We start from the raw sequence: 23,765 nt of genomic DNA on the forward strand, positions 1-23,765 counted from the left end.
TTCTAATTATTGTAAATCTATTTAATATTGATCAAGTGAGTTGTTTTCAGTGTTCTTGATCGATTTTGACTTGAATAAACGTCTGAAACACTCGGCGAAAATCTCCAAAACAATGAATGGACCTACGGATGGTCTGAGGAACCAGGTCTTTGGTTCAACTCCAGTCATGACGGCAGCCCACTCAGCCAAGAAACGAGCACCACGCTTACCGATCAAGTTAGCAGCGGCATCCAAAACGATTGGGAAACGGTACAAGAACAAAGACATGGTCATGGAGGTGGCGAATTCGTGTCCGAATCTGGACATCCAACGGTCTTGGTATCTCTTGAGAGATTGGTGTGAGAGATCCTTCTCGTTGAAAGCCTTGATCAAGACTTCAGCACCAATCTTACCACCTTCCATGGCGTATTGGATACCCTCACCGGTGAGTGGATCGATGAAACCGGCGGCGTCACCAATGATGATCATGTGATCGTCGTATGACTTTTCGATACCACCCAAACGGAGTGGAGCAGCCTTCATACGCTCGATCTCTGGATTTGGACCGAGAGCCTTGCTGATGAATGGGTCGTTTTGGATGTAATCGTGATGGTAGTGGTGCAAGTCTTCGTTTTGGACTTTACCACCTGGGATAATGTAAGCCAAATAGTTGAGTTCGTCACGTGCCTCACGGATGATGGCACAGTAACCTGGGAGCAATGACTTTGGATAGAAAACAACACCGTCGTACTTGAAGGTCTTGTTGTTCTTTACGTAGGCACGCGAGCAAATACCGTTTGGTTCGGTGTTGACGTAACCGAGAGCACGGGCGGTGGACGATGGTGAACCGTCAGCACAGACCAAACAACGGGCACGGTAGACGATTGGTTGGTTGTCTTCGGAACCGACACACTCGACAGTCCACAAACCAGTGTTACGGTCGAATTTGCAGGTTTGGACGGTGGTGTTCTCATAGAGTTCAGCACCCATACGCTTGGCAGCCTTGGCGATCTTCTCGTCCAAGTAGATACGCTTGACGGCAATGACGGCACCACGATTGTATTTGGCGTCACGAGCCATCTCCTTAGCAGAGTTACCGATGAACGAGTTTCCGTTTGGTGAAACGAAACCACCGTTTTGAGCGAAATGTCCGAGATCCTCATCGACGAGTTCCTTCATGACACCCATCTCACGCAAAATATCTTGAGCCATAGTTGCAACAGCATCACCACAGAACTTGTCACGTGGGAACTTCTTCTTTTCCAAAACGGCAACCTTTCTACCCTCACGAGCCAAATAGTATGACAAAGTTGAACCAGATGGACCAGCACCAATAACGGCAACATCATAGATTTCATCTTCATAAGTAATACCCTGGAAAAAAATAAATAAATAAAAATGAACAGAAGAAAAAAATAATAAAAAATAATAATAATAAAAATAATTAATAAATTTGAAAAGAAAAGAAATAAATACAATTATTGTTTTTGTTTTGTTGTTTAAACTACTTACTGGGATGGAAGCAAAGTTGTATCTCTTCTCAGTACCCTTGACGACCTTGGCGATAGTCTTGGCGGCTAATAAACCAGCACCGACGGCGGTAACACCAGCAACAACTGGGTGTTCACGGACGTACTTGTTGTCGAGGACCTTTTGGACAACTGGTACTTTGGTAATGTTCTCTTGAATCAAGGAAATAGTAGATTGAATGGTTTTATAATCCATATTTGTTGTATGTTGTATGTGTGCTGGTGTTTAATTAAACAAACTACTAACTAAACAAAATACTCGACTATTAGTAATGGTATTAAGGTGAACGACACTCGAGTGCAGACTAAAGGTGTGATTGATTTCTAACAAAAAAATAAAAAATAAAAAATAAAAAAATAATTCAAAAAAAACATCAAATCATCAAAAGAAATCAAAAAAAAAAAATAAGCAAATTCATATATAAAAAACCAGAGTGAGAAAAATATCGTCAGGTCATATGAACAATTTGATAAAATGACTTTGGGTTGTGATGATACACCCTCCACTTCACACTTTTTCAAATTTGTTTCATTCAAAGTTCACACGCCCTTTTTTTCAAAAAAAAAAACCGGTGATGGACCAAAAAAAAAAATAGAAAAAAAAAAGGAAAAAAAATGATATTTTTTTGTTAGAGTAACGTAACGTTCCATTTGGTCCATGATGACATGACATTATTTCAAACATTAATATTTGATTAATATTCTAAGTTTTTGTTAAGTATACTTTATTCATAATAAAATAAGTAATATATAATGGTTGGTGAAGTAATAAAAATCTATGTTGATGAAATATAATATTGTTATCTTTTTTTTTGTTTTCTGAAAAATAAAATAAATTTTGATAGAAAGATTTAACTCAAATGATGTAGTTGATACACACAAGTTAAACTTTATCATTCGTTAAAGGATGATCATATTGTTTAGAATATTAGTGTTGTTGTTGCTGAAAAAAGTTTTATTAAATAATTATTTTTTTAACTACAAGATATATCATTTTTTAGTGTTTATTCTAGGGTGAAAAAAAAAGAAGTTTTTGTTTATAAAAAAATCTAAAAAACTTTTTTCTTACATTTTAGTTAACTTTAAAAATAATTTTTTTATGTTTTTGCACACAACCACTGAATAGTGAAGAATCAAGATCGTCATCCAATCAATATCAAATCTCACCCCTGCAAAAAAACAGTGTACCACAAATCACGTGATTGGTTCAGAGTTTCAACAAAAAAGTACATTATCAGTCAATCGGTGGTTCTTTTTTGATTTATCAGCACTTTTCAAGAAAAAAAAGTAACACTTTTTCAATTTAATTCACAAACAGTTTGCTGAACCAAAGCGGATTAATTAATAAATTGTGTTTTTTTTTATCTCAAACATTTCTTTTTTTATATAAAAAAGTGATGTATAAATCATAAAATCGAATCAACCACTGATGTGATGGAGTTGAGTTGAAACGACTTGCAACCACCACTTATCTCTCTTGTTCCTGTTGTTCTCAAAATCAAACAAACAAATACATTTGAGCTGTGTGTAATACTCTATTGTACTACTACCTACTATCACCAACTTATTAGAAAAAAAAAAAAACAAAAAAAAAAACAACAACAGCAACAACAAAAAAGTAAAAACATCTAAAAAAGTAACAAGTCAACAACACAGAGTAGCTACTGTACCCAACTTTATATCAGTGTCAAAAGAGTTTAGTAACTCTTCTTTCCTCCGGTTAGTATATATCTCAATAACCACCGCCAACCTCACCAATCTGTATCTTGCTCTCTTGCTAGCCTATCTCTTTCAAAAGTGTTTGGTGGATGTCAGCACAAAGACTTACTCCCACTGTTATCTCATAATTTCAACAAAATCAAAATCAAAATCATTACTATTGATTCTGGTCAGTATTATCTCTCTTGTACCACAATCTTTGTATCTACTTATCTCGTAAACTAAAAAAACTTTTCTCCATCTCTACTTTTGCCAACTTTATCTCTTTTTTGTTTTTCATTTAATCAATAACAATATTTGCCTTTATTTTGATCTATTCCTTTTTTGGATTTACCATTTCTATTCAATGATTTAAATGAAACACCTTTAAGAAACATTCCACTATTAGATAAACAGCACAGATATACAAGTCCATCTTTGAAACACAACCAACAAAAGCCAATAAAACAAACAAACAAATAAATAAATCAATCACCTAACAGATAAACTCATAATTCTTTCAACAAAAAAGCATTCTCGCATATTTAGTAGAATATTGTAATTATAAATAACAAAAAAAAAAACCTTCATCTCATAAAGTCAACTGACAAAAATAACAAAAAGTAATCCAGTTTTCATTTGAATATGTCAATAGTATAGTTAGTGTTGTCTATTAAAGTTTTCGTTGTAGTCACTTTCAAATATTTGCATGTGATCATTTAATTCAAAACACCATTGATCAATACTTATTACACTTACGGATTGTTTACCAGATACAAGACTTAAAAGGAAATTTAGCTCAAACCCCTTTTTTTGTTTTTTTTTTTTCTTTTCATTAGATCTTTGTTTGTCAATCCACTCAAATCTACTGTCAACCAAAACATCTCCCCACAAAGACTCAATTTACGTTGAATAAACCAAATAATCACCAACCTCATCTTCCAAAATTTGATAATAATGTATTTGTTTTGTATCCTGTAAAGCTCTTTCTCTACAAACAAACCTATTCCATTACCAATTCCTCATCTTCAAATCAATCAAGCAATCAATCAGTGTGTTTGTGTGTTAATAAGTGTGTTTTGCTTGAAAAAGAAAAAGGTATGAAGAAAAAAGGTTTTTTGATTGTTGGTACCCCTTTAATGGTAAAACACCTTAATCGAAAAAAACCATCAAAAAACAATGTTTCATTCATTTTTTCATTTGCACCACAAATCAAAACAATTTTTGCAAAAATTAAGGACTTTGAAGAGTGTTGTTTTCAAGCTTTTAACTGTGTGTGCTGTGTCACCCCACACACTTAACTACTTGTAAATGGCGCCCATAAAACACGCATTTACCACACATTAATGGAAAAGTGTTTTTTTTTTTTGCAGCATTTTTTTATTTTTTTATTTTTTTGACAGCTCCATACATTTTTTGCGCACTGCCTCTGATGGTTGCAAAACTGTGTTTTTTTTTCACCATTCAATTCGGATCACCCTTTATTCCAAAAGAAGAAGACACATCAAAATTAAGCCCATTTTGTATTTTTTTACACACACTGCTTGCAACAATTCATTCCTTTTTTTTTTTGATTTAAAAAAATCAAATTACTATTAATTTCATTCATTCTCACTGATTTTCAAAACAATCAACTTTTTTTTAAAGAACCTTTAAACATCTTACAATTTAATTTAAATTAATATTAAAAATAAATTGTTGTTCATCATTTATTCTTCTGGTCATCAAATTAAGTGTGTTTATTATAACCACCAACCAGTATTTCAACAAACAAAATATAATAACAACAATCACCATATTGGTCCAACAACAATAATCAGAACAAAAAACATAAAGACATTAAATTAATGAAAGGTTAGCAACTCACAAAAAAAACACAAAAAGCATTAATTCCTTTTAATTACACAATTAATTATTGTGGATTATTCAATCTGATCAGTTGAAATACCAATTATCAATTTGTCCAATTAATTAATTATTTGTAAACATATATTTATTAAAAAAATAAATAACAACAACCACAAACAAGAATAGGAGGTACACTAAACAATAAAATAAATCACCAACCATCACCAAATTAATTTCATAAAATTTCAATATGTTCCAACAATACAATACAAAATTTTGAAATATTTGGAAATACCAAATCTTTAAATCATAATTGGTTCACAAACAAATTTCTCTATTCCTGGAATATATTCAAACAATTATAATCTTGACACCAAACAACAATTAAGATCCCAGTCAAATATTAGACCATTTTATTTCAATTCATTCCACAACCAACAACAATGTTAATTTATTTGCTATCACAGATCAGTACACATTGAATCAAAAACAAATAGCAAAAGCTTCACCTTTAAACCAACTCATTAATTACTGTGAAACACTTTTTTTTATCCATGGTTTTTTAAAAAAAAAAGTTTAAGATTGACGCGTCCGTTTCTTTTTTTATTAACACTCCACCTCAACTGTGAAAAACCCCTTAAATCGAGTATAAAAGATAATTCGATCGAACATCCAATCAATGGTTGGTTGCTTGATTGACACAATTTTTATCTCTAAGGATACCAATAATCAGACATTGGAAGAATATCAGCAATCCACACAAAACAACAACACACATGTGTTTCACTGATTGATCGATCTATACACACTCTGACTACATACTATTACTATTACCATTAACTCTTATTACCATGTGTGTGCTTTTTTTTTTTTTATCATAACAACAAATCACAAAATCAAAACAGATAAAAAACTAAACAAGCACTTTATAATTCCATTCCAATTCAAAAAAAAATACCTCTTCTCTTCAACAACACACCAAACACAACAATTACAACAAAAAGGGTTGATGTCTATTTAAATTGACTTATGGTATGCCTTTTAGTGTAGTTGTTTTGGTGAATGATCCCACACACAAACACATGATGGTAGTGTAGTAGTTGTGTGATGACTTGACTTACAGACTGGAATTATCTCTCTATTGTTTAATCGTTTCTTTCCAAACACCTTTATCTGTTGTTCATTCATTCCTTCCTTGCACTTTTGACTATTGAAACATTATTTTGTTTTTTTTTAAAAGAGTTAATGAAAGTGTCAGTCAGACAGCAATCAATCAAAACACAAACACACATCACACACAACACAAACACACACAAAACACAAATTCAATTTTAAAATGTGAATTTTAAACAAATTTTAAGTTAAACACAGTTTTAGCACACACACACACTCACACACACATAAAGAAAAACCACGCACTCTTTCATCACACATTGACATACACACTAAGAGAAACTTAGGAGTTTGTGTTTTCTATTTTTTTAAAATTTTTTGTTTTTTTTTTTGATTTTAAAACAAACAGAAAATAAACAAATAACGCAATCCATCCAACAGCTTTCTTCAATCAATCACTTTGTGTGAATATGTAATTGACAACATCATTCTAGCCAGTACCAACCCACCTTTGTTCCTACAGTACTTACTGTTACTGCTTCTGTTCCTTCCTTTCACCACCAAAAACTAGTGTTTGTTTGTTTGCAAAAAACACTCTAACTATCTTTTTGTTCATATTTATTTTTTGAAACAATTATTTATTTTATTTATTATTTTTTTTGAATTTCTACAATAAGGCTACTGCTAGCCAACCAACTCGAATCAATTAAAAATATATCTCACTCTCTACACTCATTATTTTAAATTTAAAATAATATATTTGTAGATTAAGATCACAGATAATCATCATCATCAACTTCATATCATCAAATCAAAATCAAATCCTCCAACTCCTATCAATTTACAATTAATCTTATCTTATTTCTATAATTAATTAATTGTTAAAACAAAAAAAAACTATTCAAACTTTATAATTAATAATAATTAACTTATTACTTTACTTTACATTTAAATTTAATTTATATTTCCAATCACATATCACATCAATTCTTTTTGAATATTACTTTACTTTCCACTCACTTTCCAGTAATATTTTCATTGTTTAAATTTGAATTTGAATTCATAGCCCAAAATTAAAAATATTAACATTCCCCTTCTTTTTTTTTTCTTATTTTTTTTTTTCCAAATCGATAGATTACTAAAGTAAGATCAAAACAAACCGGTTATTGATCTATCAAACCACCACTTTCAAACTTGTACTTTTACAATCCCGCAATCGCTTTTTAGAAAGTCTCCTTCCTAAAAATTATCATAACTTATACATAACATTTCAATTGAAAAAATCAACAAGAACTGTATATTTAGTCATAACGCAATATAATCTCAATCATTGGGTTTATCAAAAGCTATCAACAACAACTACAACTTTCCTTTTCCCTGTAAAATATATTTTAATTTAATTTGTAAGTATTTTCTTATATCACTCACTTTAATTAAAAAACAAATTAATTTCTAATAATTTATTGTTGCAGCCAGTATTTATTTGTAATAAATCAAATCTTTTTGAAAGATCAATAAAAAAGCGCTAAAATGAACCCACACATCAAAGGATATCCAGACCCTTATGAATATTGTGGATCTTCACCATCACCACCCAATATTTATTCACCGATTTTCAGACCGATGTATCCTTTTCATTATTCATCCAATCGTTATATGGACCAGCCAGCCGACGAAGAGCAATTAGAATCCAAGATGATGCCATACTACGAGCAAACTCAACGTTTTCTTGGACGCATTCAATTTCTAGAGGACGAAATCAATCGCAAGAAAGACACAATCGATGGACTACAACACCAACTCTCAAAGTATGAGCAAGAGCGTCAAGCCGAAAAGAAGAAGCAATCTCGTTACTGGACACCCGACGAACACCACCGATTCCTCGAGGCACTCAGCAAGTACGGTCATCGTGATGTCAAGTCGATTGCATCGCACGTCGGCACCAGAAATCCCACACAAGTCAGAACACATGCACAGAAATATTTTTTGAGAATCGATCGTGAGCGTCAGCGTAAGCTGGAGAGCAAAGAATCCTCCGACAAAGACGACAGAAATAACGATGAATGGCTAAAAGAGGATTACGGTGAAGATGTCGACAGTCCTACACTCTATGCAAATTGTTCACCGGGTGTCCTGACACCCAACAATCCATTCTCTGGTCAGAACTCACCAAACATCAAAAGAAAGAGAGAAACTGTACTCATCACAGCATCGCAAGCCAAGAATGCACAAATGTATAAAGATGCTGTTTTATCTGCAATGCCATCCGGTTGGACAGCAATGGACTATGAATATTTTTCAAGAGGACTTATTTCATTTATTGATCAAGATGATGTAAGTATTTTTACTAATAATTAGTTAATAATAATACAATCAATTTACTAATTCTTACAATCTCAATCTCAGACACACACACTATTTAAAATGATTAAAGAACAATTTTTAGTTCACCATTCAATTGAAACTATAGAATTGGCATACAAGGCATTCCATAAAGCAGTCAATCAAAAACCAAAAGAAGCCAATCCCAATTCACCAGGTGGAAATAACTCCATTACACCAAACAACAGCAATTCAAACATTCCAAATTCACCACAATCCTCACTTTCACCAAATTTATCAACACCCAATCTACAATTGGTGTTACCCAATAATAATGGTAACAACAACAGTAACAACAGTAATAATAACATGAATGGTAATAACAATAGTAATAGTACAAATAATTCAACCAACAATACACCAGAGCCAACTTCACCAACACACTTTTCACGTTCACCTTCGCTTGGAAAGCGTAGAGTTCCACCACCTGTAAATGTAAGTCGTCCCGAGTATCCAATCGGACAAATGCCACCCGGTCCAGCACCATCTCCATCATCGATGTATGGCGGTGGCATGACCTATTTAGGTGGACCAAATGGCTCACCTCCCATGGGCATGATTCACCCACTCTCTCATTTACATCCCTCGTCGCCATCGACACCTTCGTTGTGGCCACGTCCCTACGACATGAGACGCTTGGAACCACCACCTCCATCGGCACTCATGACACCACCAGGTGCACCCGGATACTTTATGGGTCCACATCCAATGATGATGGAACACCATGTTCCAGGTGACGACAACCCCAACGGTGCTAATTCCAATGGTCATGGCTCCTGGCAATCACCTTACCATCTCGAAGCACCAAACGGTGCCAATTGGAGTATGAATCACACAATATCCGCTCTTTCGAATACCAATCTTAATAATTCTTCTTCATCATCTTTAGGAGTAAGCACAGATTAATCAAACAATTAATTGAATCAATCAAATCAAACAAAAAACAAATTAATCAAAAAATCCCAACAATCAAACAAAAATAACATATTTTGTGTTTATTTTCATTTTCTTATTTATCAACCAAACAACCAAACACATCTCTACAAGTAGTATTCACCAAATTCAAAAACTCCCAAAATTGTAAAAGTCAACTTCTCTGAAAATAATAGTTAGTATATCGAGCAATAGAATTCTATTAATTATCAACTAAACATTGTATATATAAACTAAAATATTTTCTATTAAATTATTATGAAATAATAATAATATATTGTAAAGTCTTTTTTTTATTAATTTATTTGATTTGATAATAATTTTGTACACATGAATTTAAATCCTTCGACTTTTAATATTTATTTAAGGATTGATATAATCTATATTATGGCCAATGATCTGATTGGGATTTGAAACCATGCCATCTGTAGCCCACCAATATTTTCCATTGTTTCCAAAATTCATCCAAGTTGTTCCTGGATACACTTTGAGAGTATTGTTTTTCCAAAGGTTGTTTAGACCAGCAGTTTCAAACAATGTAGAATCATACATTGGTCCGTGAATTGGTTCAAATTGGCTCGACCATACATTACCAGTAAAAATAATATTGGTACTCATTTTATGACCAAAGCTCACCACATATCCATATCCACTAAATAGGTTGTTAGTTACAGTGATATGGTCATATGGATCATCTGCTCCTTGAAGTCCTAAAGCTTGAGTATTACCAACTCCAACAATTGTATTATGGTCAAAGGTCATATAACTTACACCACCATAATTCTCAAGAATACCATCTGTATGATCTATTCCTCCATCTGCACGTGGGTTATGAATCCAACTATTGGTAACTATAATTGGATTTGTTTTATTTGAAAAACCTAATTGTAATCCATTTCCAAATCTATAAAAAAAATTTCAAGTAAATATAAAAATTCTTTATTATTTTCTATTATTAATATAGTTACCCCCAGATATTACAGTAATTTATAAATAAACCTCCAGCAAACTTTCTTTGGTCAATTCCATATTGATATCCTTGAGTGTAGGATGGATTTGTAATATTAAAAATTGGTTCAAAAGTACAATAATTAAAAGTTATATTGTAACCAAAAACTGCAACATTTGCATCCTATATTCACTTTGGCAATTAGTATTTTGGGTATACCCCTCCTCTCGCCGAAGTGTAATGCATTAATTAAAAGTAATGTTTAGCAATTTAAATAATTTAATTATTTACATCTAAAGCATTGGATGCAAATCTACAGCCAATAAAAGTTATATTCCTGGGATAGTTTGAGCCACTTCCAACATAGTAGCCATCTGGAAAGTTACAATATTTAACCATACTATTGCTAGGTATTGGAGTAGTACATGTAGTCAACGATCCTGGATATCCTGGCGCATGAATATATCCTGTATTCGTTTGGTCAGGCCATTGAGAATGACAAAATTGAAAAGATAAAGTTGCAAATAAGATAAAAATAAGAGTATTCATTTTATTTACTTTAAATTATCTAATCAATTTTTATAAATTTATTCTTTTTGGTTTTTTTTGAAACAATTATTTCCCAAGATATTTAAATTTATATAATTTAATTATTATAAATAGAAAATGAGAACAGTTATTTAATTTTACCATTCGAATTTGAAATTCAATCAAAAAGAAGTTCGAACCCGAAAATATTATCTGGTGTCCATTTTCAACTGTTTTATTATAGTAAAATTCATGGTCATGATTTTTTTTTGAACAAAAAACCAAAAGACGCAACCACCTTTAGAGATCGGTTTTAACTTTCATACCACATTTAAGTTTATATTATTAAAATAAATGAAATAAAACAAATTAATAGAATGTTTGTACAAATGAAATTTTTTCAATTTTTTATTTTAAATATATAAATAAAGATTTTTCTATTTAAAATATATTAAAAATGATCAATTCAATATATTTAGCTATTGTTTTGGTTTCATTTTGTGGAGTTATAACATGTTCAAATGTAGTTGACTATAAAGGATGGACTTTGTATTGGAGTGATGAGTTCAACGGTACCACTCTAAATAGCTATTGGAGAGCACAGAATTTCGCACCTTCCGATGGTGACAACGACAACGGTGAACTAGAATTCTATTTGCCAAGAAACTGTTTGTTTGAGAATGGTAATCTCGTTATGAAATCAGCGAGAGAACCCTATCAAGGTTACAACTACACATCATGTTCGATTATTTCAAAGGTTGGCGAGACCTATGGTCGTTTTGAAGCGAGAATGAAACTGCCAATTGGAAAAGGATTTTGGCCGGCTTTTTGGATGCTCCCAGAGAGTTATACTTGTAAAACCTATAGTAAGATTGGAATCTAATAATGTCCTATCTATAGTTACAAATAATTAATCTTTGTTTGTTTTTTTTTTTCAAGAGGAAATCGATATCATGGAGAATATTGGTGAGGCAGGTGACGATGAAGATCCAAATATCTTTGCAACCTATCATTCTGGAACATCGTGTGATCCTCAGAACCATTCGAACAACGGTACTTGGATTCCATCTTTTGCCTCTGATTTCCACTTGTACTCTGTTATTTGGGATGTAGATTATTTAGTATTGTAAGTAGAGATAAAAAATTGAAAGTAGCAGATACAATTTAATATTTACACTATTATTTTTATTACCTATCTTTTTTATTTTATTTAAAGTATGGTTGATAATATTCCTTATTTAACAGTGAACAAAACAAATTCACCAAATCAAATATTTCCAAATGATACACCATTTATTATAATACTGTAAGTAGTAGTCATAAGATTTAATTTAAAATTATGGTACTTGTACTAATATGATGAACTTAGTAATGTTGCTGTTGGTGGAAAATGGCCTGGAACACCAGACAATACAACTGTCTTTGAGAATAACTATGGTTTAGTTGATTTTGTTAGAATTTATAAAAGAACGAATGAAACATCTACAACAACAACATCAGCAACTACATCTACAACAACTACATCGTCTACAACAACAACAACTGATAGTATTACAACTGATGGTGTTACTTCATCTACATCCACTTCAGAACCCAACAATAGTTTATCAAAATTATTCTTTATTAATAATACATTGAATATATTAATAGTATTAATATTCCTAATCTTTTCTTATTATCTATAATAAATAATAATAAAATACTACACTATTTATTTTATATGTTTATAAATGAGAGATAAGCTCATTTATTACAAAAGTTTATATAAGATATCTCGTTCTCTATCCATTGTAATTCCGATTTATGGAAATCTTTCAACGTAGTTGGTCCTTCTTCTTCTTCTTCTTCCTCTTCACCCTCTTCTTTTGATTTTAATTGTTTAATTCTATCTTGTAGGTGACTTAACAAACATTGATTGGAATCGGTCTCGTGTTGTGCCAGTTGATTTTCAAAGTCTAGGAGTTCAGCAGATAGAGTTGCAATCATTTTGTTATCTATATCCATTTCCTCTTGTAGTTCCGATAGTCTCTGTTTCTTTTCAACCAATTGTTGTTGTTGTTGTTTTATATCATTTAATATACTGCCTGCTTCTGAGAATTTCTTTGCTATTGATTGAAAGTGTTGGCTTTTATTAGTAGCCATCTATAGATAGTATAACAAAACAATTGTTGTCTAAACATACCATCTTTTGCAATTTGTTTTGATTGTTCGAGTTGTGGAATTGTCTCTAACATTACATTGATCGAATTCTTTAATAGCACTATATCTTTTTGTCTTGAGAGTACTGTTGTTTGTAAACTTTCGATATTTAACTTTATAGATGATGTCTTTTTATTAATACTATAATAAAATAGTTAGTTAGTTAGTTAAGAAAGAAAGTAAGTAAGAATGTTTGATGATTGAATATATTTACTTTTCAATAGAATTATAATGATTAATTAAATCTTTAGAAATGATATCAATCCTTTGTTGTTGTTCCTTTATGATATCAATGGTGATGTTCACTTCATTGTTGAATTGCTTATCCTGTTTCAGTAGTTCATCTAGTTCCTTGATGATCTTGAACGATTGATGATCCACAGGATTCTTCTTTGTCTCGTACTGTTGCTTCACCGAGAGTAATTCACTCTCGAGCTTGGCGACTGCTTGATCCTGTGCTTCGAGATCCTCTTTCTTCTGTTGGATTCTACTGTCTTCCTTGTGGAACCGTTGTCGTGCCAATTGAATCTTCTCATCGACTTGCTCCACCTGCTGGTCAATAGCGAGTTGCTCCGCTTTCTTTGCTTCGAGCTGACGGAGTAGTTCATCGATTTCCACCTGTTTCTCCTGCCGCAACACAATCAACTGCTCTTTCTCGGTGGTGAGAGGAAGTGTTGCGCGGGCAACAAGTTCACCAAGTGACTGAATACTCTTGTCCAGCAGCTCACGATCCAGTTGGATATGACTGTGTTCGCGACTTAGCAGCTCCTCACGCACCGCTATATCGTCTTGAAGATTGACGAGTTCCGACTCGACAGCCTGTTGGTAATCATCGACAAGCTGACGATGCATCGTTTGTAGACTGGCAATGTTGTCGGTGGCCAACGACAAGTCTTGGCGGTAGCGCGATGCCATCTCATCGAGTGACTCGCCAGCACCGACCTCTAGCAACTGCAGTGTCTTGAGCATGTCTACCTGTTGTTTCTTCAATTGCTGTACACTCTCCTTGATCTCTAGTATTCTCTGGTCAATGGATTGTGCACGATCAAAGTCATCATTCTCCATAGCATTATCGAGTTGTTCATTCAATTCCTTCAACTCTCCAGTATTACTCATCAAGATATCATTGATTCTACTTCTCTCCACAAACATCTTCTTACAACTATCCTTAATTGATTCAATTGAATATTTAAACATACTTTTTTTGTTATTATATTCATTGATTATATTATTATTACTATCTATATTATTATTATTATTATTATTATCAGATTCAATTTGTTGTTGTTCTTTTATATCATTATCCACATCTATTACATTATTATCTTCATCTTGATTACTAATACTACTAATACTACTACTATTATTTACATTATTTACATCGATTGTTACTTGTTCTTGTTCATGTTCTTCTTGTCTTTGTTCTTTTTGTTTTTCCTCTTGTTCTTCTTGTTCTTGCTCTTGATTTCTTACTGATACATCTGTATTAGTTTGTGTTGTTGGTGTTGATGTTACTACTAAACTATCTGAAGTATATTCATTGATAGACGATGATAATGAAGATGTTGGTGACTGTTCATATTCCAATGTCGATTGTTGTTCTATATTGCTACTACTATCATTTCTATCATTATCATTATCATCTAATAACAATCTACCAGGTCTATTAAAGTTATTCTTTATCTTTTTAATTGATCTCTTTTTCTTTACTATATAAAATTAATTAATTTGTTAACATATTGAAGTGACTTTATAATAAATAGAAAGAACAATAATAAATACCATCATCATTTTCAACGACATTATCTACTTGTGAACTTGTTTGTTGATTATCAACATTATCACTATTACTATTACTATTACTTTTATCGTTACTCTTTGGTTTGAAATTTAAAGATTGAAAAAGGTTATTTGATTGTTGTTCTTGTTGCTGTTGTTGTTTTGGTGAATTTATTGTTGTTGTTGGTGAAGCTTCTGTTGTTGTTGTTGTTGTTGGTGAATTTGGTTTCTTTTTAAAGAATAAACCTTCTAAATTAAAAGATGCCATACTAATAATTGTGTGTATATTGCAATATGAATAAATAAAATGTTACAAATAATTAACTTATTAAAACAAAGATTTAAAAAAAAAAATGAATCATAATTTATTTTTATTTTTCGTTTCTTTCTGATTCTGCACCAAATCAAGATAATTCACACAATTGACTCAAAATAAATAATAATTTAAAGAATATTTATATTTATTACAAATTACATATTATTGTAATGTAAAAGAGAGTTTTATTGGTTTGTTTATTGGGAACCACCCACGGAGTCTAAGTACCAAATGAAGAGTTGACTCCTTCTGGATATTGTAATCAGAAAGAGTACGACCGTCTTCCAATTGCTTACCGGCAAAGATGAGACGTTGTTGATCGGGTGGAGATACCTTCCTTGTCTTGGATCTTGGTCTTGACATTCTCGATGGTATCAGAACCTTCGACTTCGAGGGTGATGGTCTTTCCGGTCAAGGTCTTGACGAAGATTTGCATACCACCACGGAGTCTAAGTACTAAATGGAGGGTTGACTCCTTTTGGATATTGTAGTCTGAGAGGGTACGACCGTCTTCTAATTGTTTACCAGCGAAAATGAGACGTTGTTGATCGGGTGGGATACCTTCCTTATCTTGAATCTTGGTCTTGACATTTTCAATGGTATCAGAACCTTCGACTTCGAGGGTGATGGTCTTACCAGTCAAAGTCTTGAGCGAAAATTTGCATACCACCACGGAGACGGAGAACCAAATGGAGTGTTGATTCCTTTTGGATGTTGTAATCGGAGAGGGTACGACCATCTTCCAATTGCTTTCCGGCAAAGATGAGACGTTGTTGGTCGGGTGGGATACCTTCCTTGTCTTGGATCTTGGTCTTGACATTCTCGATAGTATCGGAACCTTCGACTTCGAGGGTAATAGTCTTACCAGTCAAAGTTTTAACGAAGATTTGCATACCACCACGGAGTCTGAGAACCAAATGAAGAGTTGACTCCTTCTGGATATTGTAATCTGAAAGAGTTCTTCCATCTTCTAATTGTTTACCAGCGAAAATAAGACGTTGTTGATCGGGTGGGATACCTTCCTTATCTTGAATCTTGGTCTTTACGTTTTCAATGGTGTCAGAACCTTCGACCTCTAAGGTGATGGTCTTACCAGTCAAAGTCTTGACGAAAATTTGCATACCACCACGGAGACGGAGAACCAAATGGAGTGTTGACTCCTTCTGGATGTTGTAATCTGAGAGAGTACGACCATCTTCTAATTGCTTTCCGGCAAAGATCAAACGTTGTTGATCGGGTGGGATACCTTCCTTGTCTTGAATCTTGGTCTTTACGTTTTCAATGGTGTCAGAACCCTCAACCTCTAAGGTGATGGTCTTACCAGTAAGAGTTTTAACAAAAATTTGCATTATAATATTATTTTAATTTAAAATTGTAATAGTAATAAATATTTATGTATATAGAAATAGAGATAATTTTATAATAGAAATAGTAATTTTATATATGTAAGAATAATTTGTATTGAATGAAATGAAAAAAAAAACAAAAATTTTCTCACTATATAAAGAAATTAAAAATTTAATTTAATTAAATTCTCAAAAAAATAATTAATTCACCAAAAATTGCTTCCCTCACATCTGTTAAAAAATTAAGAAATTTTCATGAAATCTCAATTGTATTTTTTTGTAGTTTGTTTTTTTTTAATCAAATTTTTTGTTTTAGGTCAATAGAAACAAATAATAATAATAATAATTTATGATAGATAAAAATTAAGTTTAAGATATTAATGATAATTAGTTTGATCATTTAATTTTAAATGAAAATAATATAAAAACAAAATATTTTTTTAATTAATGCATGCAGTTTATACTCATTCGCGCCGAAACCCAAAAAACATAGTTCGTCCGTTAAAAATAAAAAGCGCTCTAACGTTTTAATTTATTTGAAAAATTAGGTTGAGTAATTCTTGTTTTGTTTTTAGAATGAGTGACAGTTAATCAATGATTCTACCAATTCAATTATTAATTATCGTTCAATCATTCATTCTTAATTTTGATGAAGATATTTATATTTTATAAAATAAATAAAAATTAACTTAACTTTTATTAAGTTTATTTATATATAACATATTTTTTTTGACAAAATATAAATATAATGATAAATAATAATAATAATAAAGACATTGGTAGTAAATATAAATATAATAACAACAGCAACAGCAACAATAACAATCATAATAGTAGTAAAAGAAATGATATAGATTGGGATGATTTAATAGAACATTTCGATGTGCTTGGTGATGATCAACATTGTCATCAGGCATGTCAATCGATATTGAATGTTATTCAGATATTGGATAGTGAGACAATACCTAATTTCATGGTATGTTGAAGAATGAATTATTAGCATAAAATTGTTGCTACTATTCCCAAAAAAAAAAAAAACTAAACTAAACTAATCGAATAAAACATAGAAATATTTTCTAGATAATATTCGTATTGACTCATTGAATTTGTTGGCCAGAAAGGAAGTCGTCAGATTGATAGGATTCCTAGTGAGTTTACATAAACTAAATGTAATAGATTATCAACGTGACATGGTAACTGTCATCTTTAAAGTGGTGTTTGATAATCTTGCTGGTACTTCTGATGTCTCTTATGAATCTATTGGTATAATGGTTAAATATCTAATAACATCGTCATCATCATCATCATCATCCTCTTATTCTTCACCAACTTTAAATAGTAGTAATAACAATAACAAAAACAAAAACAAATAATAATAATAATAATAATAATAGCAATTTGATATTGGACTTATATATATTACCGTGTTTAAAAACATTGTTTGATAGTCAAACACAGCGATCTCAACAAACGATAGTAGCTAATATAATTGTTGCCATCATTGAGAATGTCAATGGCAGTGTGTTTAGAGCACATAGTTTTACTGTAACCGGCCATCTAATGAGATTTCTCGAGTGTCAGAGGTGTCAGTGTCATGCACAGGTTGTACAGGCATTGGCAGCTATGATTGTCTATCACAACACTGGTGGAGCAGCAGCAGCGTCATCTAGTAGTTTCGACGACGTACTATCTTCACTTGCCGATATTGGCTGTCGCTACTTAGCATCGCCCGACTGGCTACTGAGAAAGGCATCGTGTGAACTACTCTCGGCACTGGCAACACGCATCTCCAAGGAGAAGGTGATCGCCTACCAACAACAATGTCTCAACGCGCTCGAACAATGTAAATACGATAAGATTAAGAGTGTTAGAGATTTAGCAATTACCAATATTTCACTTTATAAATCGATAGTAATAACAACAAATTCATCATCACCAACTAATTTATCACCAATTTTAACATCTTCATCTTCAACACCATCTTCAGCACCAACTTTATCTTCAACGACACCAACTCCAACAACACCAAACAAAATAGCATTGCATCAAAATCAATATATACCTTCACCATTAAAGAAAGCTAGTTCATTACCAACTACACCGAATTTAAACAAACAAACAACAACAGCATCGACACCAACATCAACAACATCGATATCTACACCAAAGATATCATCATCATCATCTTCTTCTTCTTCTTCAACAACATCAACAACATTGACACCAAATATTTTTAAAGAATAATAAGATGAATAATAGTAATCATAGTAATTCATATTCACAACAACCTATAAAGTCAACAGCTTTGTTAAGTTCTACACCACCACCTTCACCATCAAAAGAAACTATCACAACTACAACCACTACAATTACAAAAGACGACACTACAGTTAAGCTTTTGAATCATTTGATGAGTTCAATGAATCTATTCATGGAGGAAACAAGAGCATCTATCAATTTGATAAATAATCGATTATCTTATTTAGAGACATCAGTATCATCATTACAACAACAGTTTTTAAATAAGTAAGTTTAAATATTTTATTTGTTTTTTTTTTTTGTTATTGGAAATAGTTATTAATATTATTTTTTTTTTTTTTGTTTTAAATATATATAGTAATTAAAAAAAGAAAGGGGGAGTTACATTATTATTATAAACATATATATAGGATGATGTGATTCTACATTGATTTCCATGGTACTACTTCATTGTTATATGAATAGTTTTCAAATTCTTTCATTGTTCTGTCAAAGTAGTCGTCGGAAGTCGACACACCCATGTGCATGAAATCGTGGTACCAAGACTTCATACCGTGGTATGTGATGGTCTTGAGAGTGTGACCCATCATCCATTGGAAGTCTTTGTTGAGCATCATCTTTGCCCAGCCAAAGGTACGTGTCATCAGCTTGATCATGCAGAGCATCTGGTAGAAGTGCGACCAGCACAAGTACTTTGGGAGGTTCAGACGTTTGTGTCCAAACATACAGACGGTGATTGCCTTGTCGTAGTCCCACGACGAAGTTGGACACCAACGACCGAGTAGCTGTCCTCCACGATGATTATCCATGAATCCTACATTCAGTCCTTGCTCGTTGATGTAGTCCATGACGCCAAGCATACGATCGCGGAATTCAATCAGTCGGTAGTTGTTCTCAGCAAACTCTGTGGCGAACACCGGACACAAATGGTACTTTCCGAGGTAGGCAGGCAGTAGGATTCCAAAGTATCCAAGCGATTCGACGTACACTCGCCACGACATGATCGATGCGTTACCCAAGTGGTCGGAGTGGCTCTTGATCAAGTGATTGTTGGTTTGTGTGATGGCTCTGATGAATTTGTCGAATGCAACCTGACGAACTTTGGTGGCTTCGGAATTGCCTGCCAAACGATGCTTGGTCAGTTCGGTGAGACACTCACACTCCATTGCAATCATAACCATACCGGTCGAGTAGAACGGATCAAAGATGGCAGCGGCATCACCCAAGACAGCCCAATTATCCTCGGAAAAGAATGTTTTCGAAGTGTGAGCTAATCTTGGCCATCTATGGAAATCAACAACCTCACCACTCTTTATAATATTATAGAGAATCTTTTGATTGTTTTCCAAAAATGACATAAATTTCTCCATTCTTCAAATTAAGCAATTTTAATATTAATATTATTATAAATATATATTGTTTTAAAATAATTATAATTTTACTTACGAATTAAATTCACTTGGTTCATATTTATCACGATGATATGATACACCAATGGAAAAATCATGGGAACCTCTTTCAATGGGGATCATCCAAATCCAATATCCTGGACCGAAGAAATGGTTGGTTGCATAGTACCAACTTGCAGTGACACTAGGATCGTTGAATTCAAACAGCGATTTGTCAGTGTTTTTAACACGCAGCCAGGTCGAAGCATTCTGAAGACCAAATAGATACTTTGGATCCTTGAGAACATTGTCAGTTCTGGTACCAATGATAAAGTTACGACCACTGGCATCGGCAATGTAGTCGGTGGTGATGGTGATACGCTCAAGTGGCTTCTGGTCTTCGAATCGATCCTCCTCAGAGAGCATCTGGATATCGATTGTTTTGATAGAGTCACCTTTACCAATGTCCACCTCCTTGACACGTCCATGATAGTAGACCACACCTTGCTTCTGAACCATCTGAATCAAGTCCTTCTCGATCTTTGATCGATTCAATTGGAATGCCTGAATATCTGGATTCTTGATGGCCCATGTCGAGTAGTAGTCAGACATGGAGTCGGTTTTCTTATTGTCCTTTGGCCAATGGAATTGCAAAGAAAATTTCGGTGGTTGATTCTCGATCAGATAGTCTTGTAGTTCCAACTCTTTGGCAAAGAACATTCCACTGATTTCCACAGTAGATTCACCCACCTTGTAATCTTCGGCCAAGTTATTTCTCAAAGTACTTCTTGGATCGATGATGGCAACACGCTTATCACGAAGTTCTGGAATTTTCAAGAGTAAATGACGTGCTGCCGACAGACCAGCTATACCACCTCCAATAACTACCACATCGTAATGTTTATTTGGTGGTGCTGCTGTTGCCGACATGTTTTTGTTGGTTGCCCTGAATGAGGAACCATTCATTCCAATGGAAAAATCATCTAATGCTTCCATTTTCTGAAGAATTCCAATATCTAAATATTAAAACTAATTCTTTCAAAAACCAGTTCTTTTGAGATAGGTAAAGAATATTGGAGGAAAAATAAAATGAAAAAATAATATTAATATAAAATCAAATTTATACAAATAACTAATTACAACAAGGAAATTTAAAAAAATATAATAATTGAAACTTATATCTTCAAGATCAATTAATTTAAAAGATATGAATAAGTTTAAAGATATTTTTATATATTTCCCAAATTATCCATTGTATCCGATGAGAATTTTAAAAAAATTTGATAAAATTATAAAGATACAATGGGGTGGTTATGAATATCAAAATATGTTTGTTATTTTTGTTTTTAGTTACATCATTAATGTGATAAATTACTTTTTATGTAATTAAAGTGGGGGGTGTGTTGAGGGTATTGGGCTTAAAAAAAAATATATATTCCACTTACAATGATGAGTAATTTATAAATAAAATTTATGTAATTGATCGAAGTATCCTTTTAATTATAAAGAGACAATAGAAAATACGTTTTTACAATAATAAATATAATTATATATATAAATAAAATTTTATTTAAAGTTTGTAACTTTATTTGTTTAAAATAATACAAGTTGTAATGTTTGTTTGCTGTAGTCCAATACGAAATGATCCTATTTATAATGTTCTTCTGTGTCTTCCAGCTCAAATAATTATCTTTGAATTTTTATTTGAAAACGTAAAGTGTTAATTTAAACGACCACTTTTCAGAGTGGTTGATGGTTTTTTATTATCAAAAATAGATTTAGAGACAGATCTTATAAACAAGTTCAACAAAAATTCATTGATGCTCTATTGGTTGGATGGATCTATTTCTTATTACTTATATAATTTTATTTAAAAGTTGCACCAATGAGATTATGAATTTCATATTAAGGAGCAGCTGCATAAACATTTTTAAATTGATTTGTTTTGTTGTGGCTGATTCAATGACTATCCATTTCACTGATGCTTCCAATGTTTTGAGTTTTGAAGATAAATTGTACTTTTGGAAAACCACCTTTCTTGTTGTTTTTATTTTTATTTGTTAATGTAGTACATCAAGGAAACTGATAATTTAACAAGTTTGTTTAAAATTGGAAGAATTATACAAATGTTCAAAATTAAAATAGAAAAACCTCCATCTTTTTATTATTTTTAATAACAACAGTCGATTGAAATGAATCGACAATCATCAGTCCAAATTCTAAAAATATTTTTAACAGATAATATGAAGTGGTTGATTTTTAGAGTGTAAAAAAACACATATTAATTAATAAATAAAAAAAATTGTTTTTGAAAATTTGAATAGGTGTTTTTTTTGCTGCACCCAATCATTTTTCGATTTAATTTGAAATCTGAGTGGTGATTCTGTATTAAAATCTTTTTTGTACTATGCAGAATGATATTTCATTACCTTTATTTATAAATTTATAAATAAAAATTAAATCGTTGAAAAATAAAAATCACTAGTCTGGGAATACATTCATTCATTTATTTATTTAAATAGGAAAAAAGAACTTATTTGGTTCTGTGTAGGTGCAAATGGGGTCTTGAACTATCAATGTATACTTTAACATATGAAAAGTCATTTTATTAAAGTATTTTATGCAAGGCAATGTGCAGTGTGATACAATAAAAAAAAATAAAAAAAAGAGGTTATATAAAAAAAAATAAAAAAAAACAATGTTAATTAATTCTCAATTAATTAATGTGGACTATAATTAATAATGAGGGAAGTTAAGTTGTAGTGATTTAAAAAAAAAATTAAAAATGTGGGTGATCTTTATCAACCTTTTCTAATCCAAACTACTACTACTTTTCTTAAAATTATTCACCTCAACTTTATTGGAAAAACAACAACTTTTTAGACTTGTAGAACGATGTGAGGAGGGTCTAAATGATTTTCAGATGTAGAAAACACCAACTATTTTTAAATCGATAAATTTCACGGTCTTGGAATCGATTCAACCTTACAGACTTTGAATTTGATTTTCAAAGATTTTTATATTCCAGAGTGTTTCATCAATTACAGAATATCCTAAATGGACTATCCGGTCTATTAATTGATGTATCATTATGAGAAAACCTACTTTACCATAGACCCTACTTTTTAGAAATGGATCATTCTATTGGTTTACAACCACTACTGGACTTAACAACAAATGATTTTATTTGTTTTGAAATTCTATAGTGTTTGCTAAACTCTATTTATATAGAAGGTTTGAAGTTGAATATTATTCAAATATTATTAACTTATTAAAATTACTATACTTGTATATTCTTATTATTATTCTTTGTAGATATAATTATTGCCACCTACTCTCTTTAATTAGTTTGTCTGTCGTATTTCTAAATTATATCCTAATCAACAATCTTTCAAGTATTCTCTATTTATCACAATCTATAGATAAATACTCTAATTATATTATCAATACCCAATATAAAATTACTTATTCTATACCATACCTTCAAAATATAACATCATATCTTGAAATTTGTTCGAT

General features: G+C 31.9%; 9 protein-coding genes across 9 annotated transcripts; 5 read left to right on the top strand and 4 right to left on the bottom strand.

Moving 5' to 3' along the window:
• Positions 1-21: 21 nt before the first annotated feature.
• cmfB (NAD(P)/FAD-dependent oxidoreductase) lies at positions 22-1,704 on the bottom strand (the record flags this gene model as incomplete). The annotated part of the gene is made up of 2 exons (XM_020571317.1): positions 22-1,353; positions 1,492-1,704. The coding sequence occupies 2 exons, from the start codon at positions 1,702-1,704 to the stop codon at positions 22-24; spliced, it is 1,545 nt and encodes a 514-aa protein (XP_020438591.1).
• Positions 1,705-2,261: 557 nt separating this feature from the next.
• Positions 2,262-7,041, top strand: PPL_00281 (uncharacterized protein; the record flags this gene model as incomplete). The annotated part of the gene is made up of 3 exons (XM_020571318.1): positions 2,262-2,273; positions 4,046-4,165; positions 6,934-7,041. 3 exons carry the CDS (start codon positions 2,262-2,264, stop codon positions 7,039-7,041), a joined length of 240 nt encoding a protein of 79 aa, XP_020438592.1.
• Positions 7,042-7,697: 656 nt separating this feature from the next.
• PPL_00282 (myb domain-containing protein) lies at positions 7,698-9,455 on the top strand (the record flags this gene model as incomplete). Its single annotated transcript, XM_020571319.1, has 3 exons — positions 7,698-8,065; positions 8,159-8,505; positions 8,602-9,455. The coding sequence occupies 3 exons, from the start codon at positions 7,698-7,700 to the stop codon at positions 9,453-9,455; spliced, it is 1,569 nt and encodes a 522-aa protein (XP_020438593.1).
• A 390-nt stretch (positions 9,456-9,845) lies between these two features.
• On the bottom strand, positions 9,846-10,980 carry PPL_00283 (uncharacterized protein; the record flags this gene model as incomplete). The annotated part of the gene is made up of 3 exons (XM_020571320.1): positions 9,846-10,386; positions 10,451-10,614; positions 10,723-10,980. 3 exons carry the CDS (start codon positions 10,978-10,980, stop codon positions 9,846-9,848), a joined length of 963 nt encoding a protein of 320 aa, XP_020438594.1.
• Positions 10,981-11,416: 436 nt separating this feature from the next.
• On the top strand, positions 11,417-12,644 carry PPL_00284 (glycoside hydrolase family 16 protein; the record flags this gene model as incomplete). Its single annotated transcript, XM_020571321.1, has 4 exons — positions 11,417-11,825; positions 11,899-12,085; positions 12,176-12,265; positions 12,329-12,644. The coding sequence occupies 4 exons, from the start codon at positions 11,417-11,419 to the stop codon at positions 12,642-12,644; spliced, it is 1,002 nt and encodes a 333-aa protein (XP_020438595.1).
• A 58-nt stretch (positions 12,645-12,702) lies between these two features.
• PPL_00285 (uncharacterized protein) lies at positions 12,703-16,602 on the bottom strand (the record flags this gene model as incomplete). Its single annotated transcript, XM_020571322.1, has 6 exons — positions 12,703-13,064; positions 13,142-13,299; positions 13,373-14,867; positions 14,941-15,186; positions 15,587-15,868; positions 15,921-16,602. The coding sequence occupies 6 exons, from the start codon at positions 16,600-16,602 to the stop codon at positions 12,703-12,705; spliced, it is 3,225 nt and encodes a 1,074-aa protein (XP_020438596.1).
• Positions 16,603-17,347: 745 nt separating this feature from the next.
• On the top strand, positions 17,348-18,843 carry PPL_00286 (uncharacterized protein; the record flags this gene model as incomplete). Its single annotated transcript, XM_020571323.1, has 3 exons — positions 17,348-17,575; positions 17,667-17,940; positions 18,077-18,843. 3 exons carry the CDS (start codon positions 17,348-17,350, stop codon positions 18,841-18,843), a joined length of 1,269 nt encoding a protein of 422 aa, XP_020438597.1.
• A 437-nt stretch (positions 18,844-19,280) lies between these two features.
• PPL_00287 (uncharacterized protein) lies at positions 19,281-21,176 on the bottom strand (the record flags this gene model as incomplete). Its single annotated transcript, XM_020571324.1, has 3 exons — positions 19,281-19,459; positions 19,586-20,229; positions 20,305-21,176. The coding sequence occupies 3 exons, from the start codon at positions 21,174-21,176 to the stop codon at positions 19,281-19,283; spliced, it is 1,695 nt and encodes a 564-aa protein (XP_020438598.1).
• A 277-nt stretch (positions 21,177-21,453) lies between these two features.
• PPL_00288 (uncharacterized protein) lies at positions 21,454-23,590 on the top strand (the record flags this gene model as incomplete). Its single annotated transcript, XM_020571325.1, has 5 exons — positions 21,454-21,575; positions 22,023-22,077; positions 22,430-22,512; positions 22,769-22,824; positions 23,562-23,590. 5 exons carry the CDS (start codon positions 21,454-21,456, stop codon positions 23,588-23,590), a joined length of 345 nt encoding a protein of 114 aa, XP_020438599.1.
• Positions 23,591-23,765: the final 175 nt, after the last annotated feature.

Source organism: Heterostelium album (assembly GCF_000004825.1).
Source record: "Heterostelium album PN500 unplaced genomic scaffold PPL_scaffold1, whole genome shotgun sequence".
Classification (NCBI taxonomy): domain Eukaryota; phylum Evosea; class Eumycetozoa; order Acytosteliales; family Acytosteliaceae; genus Heterostelium; species Heterostelium album.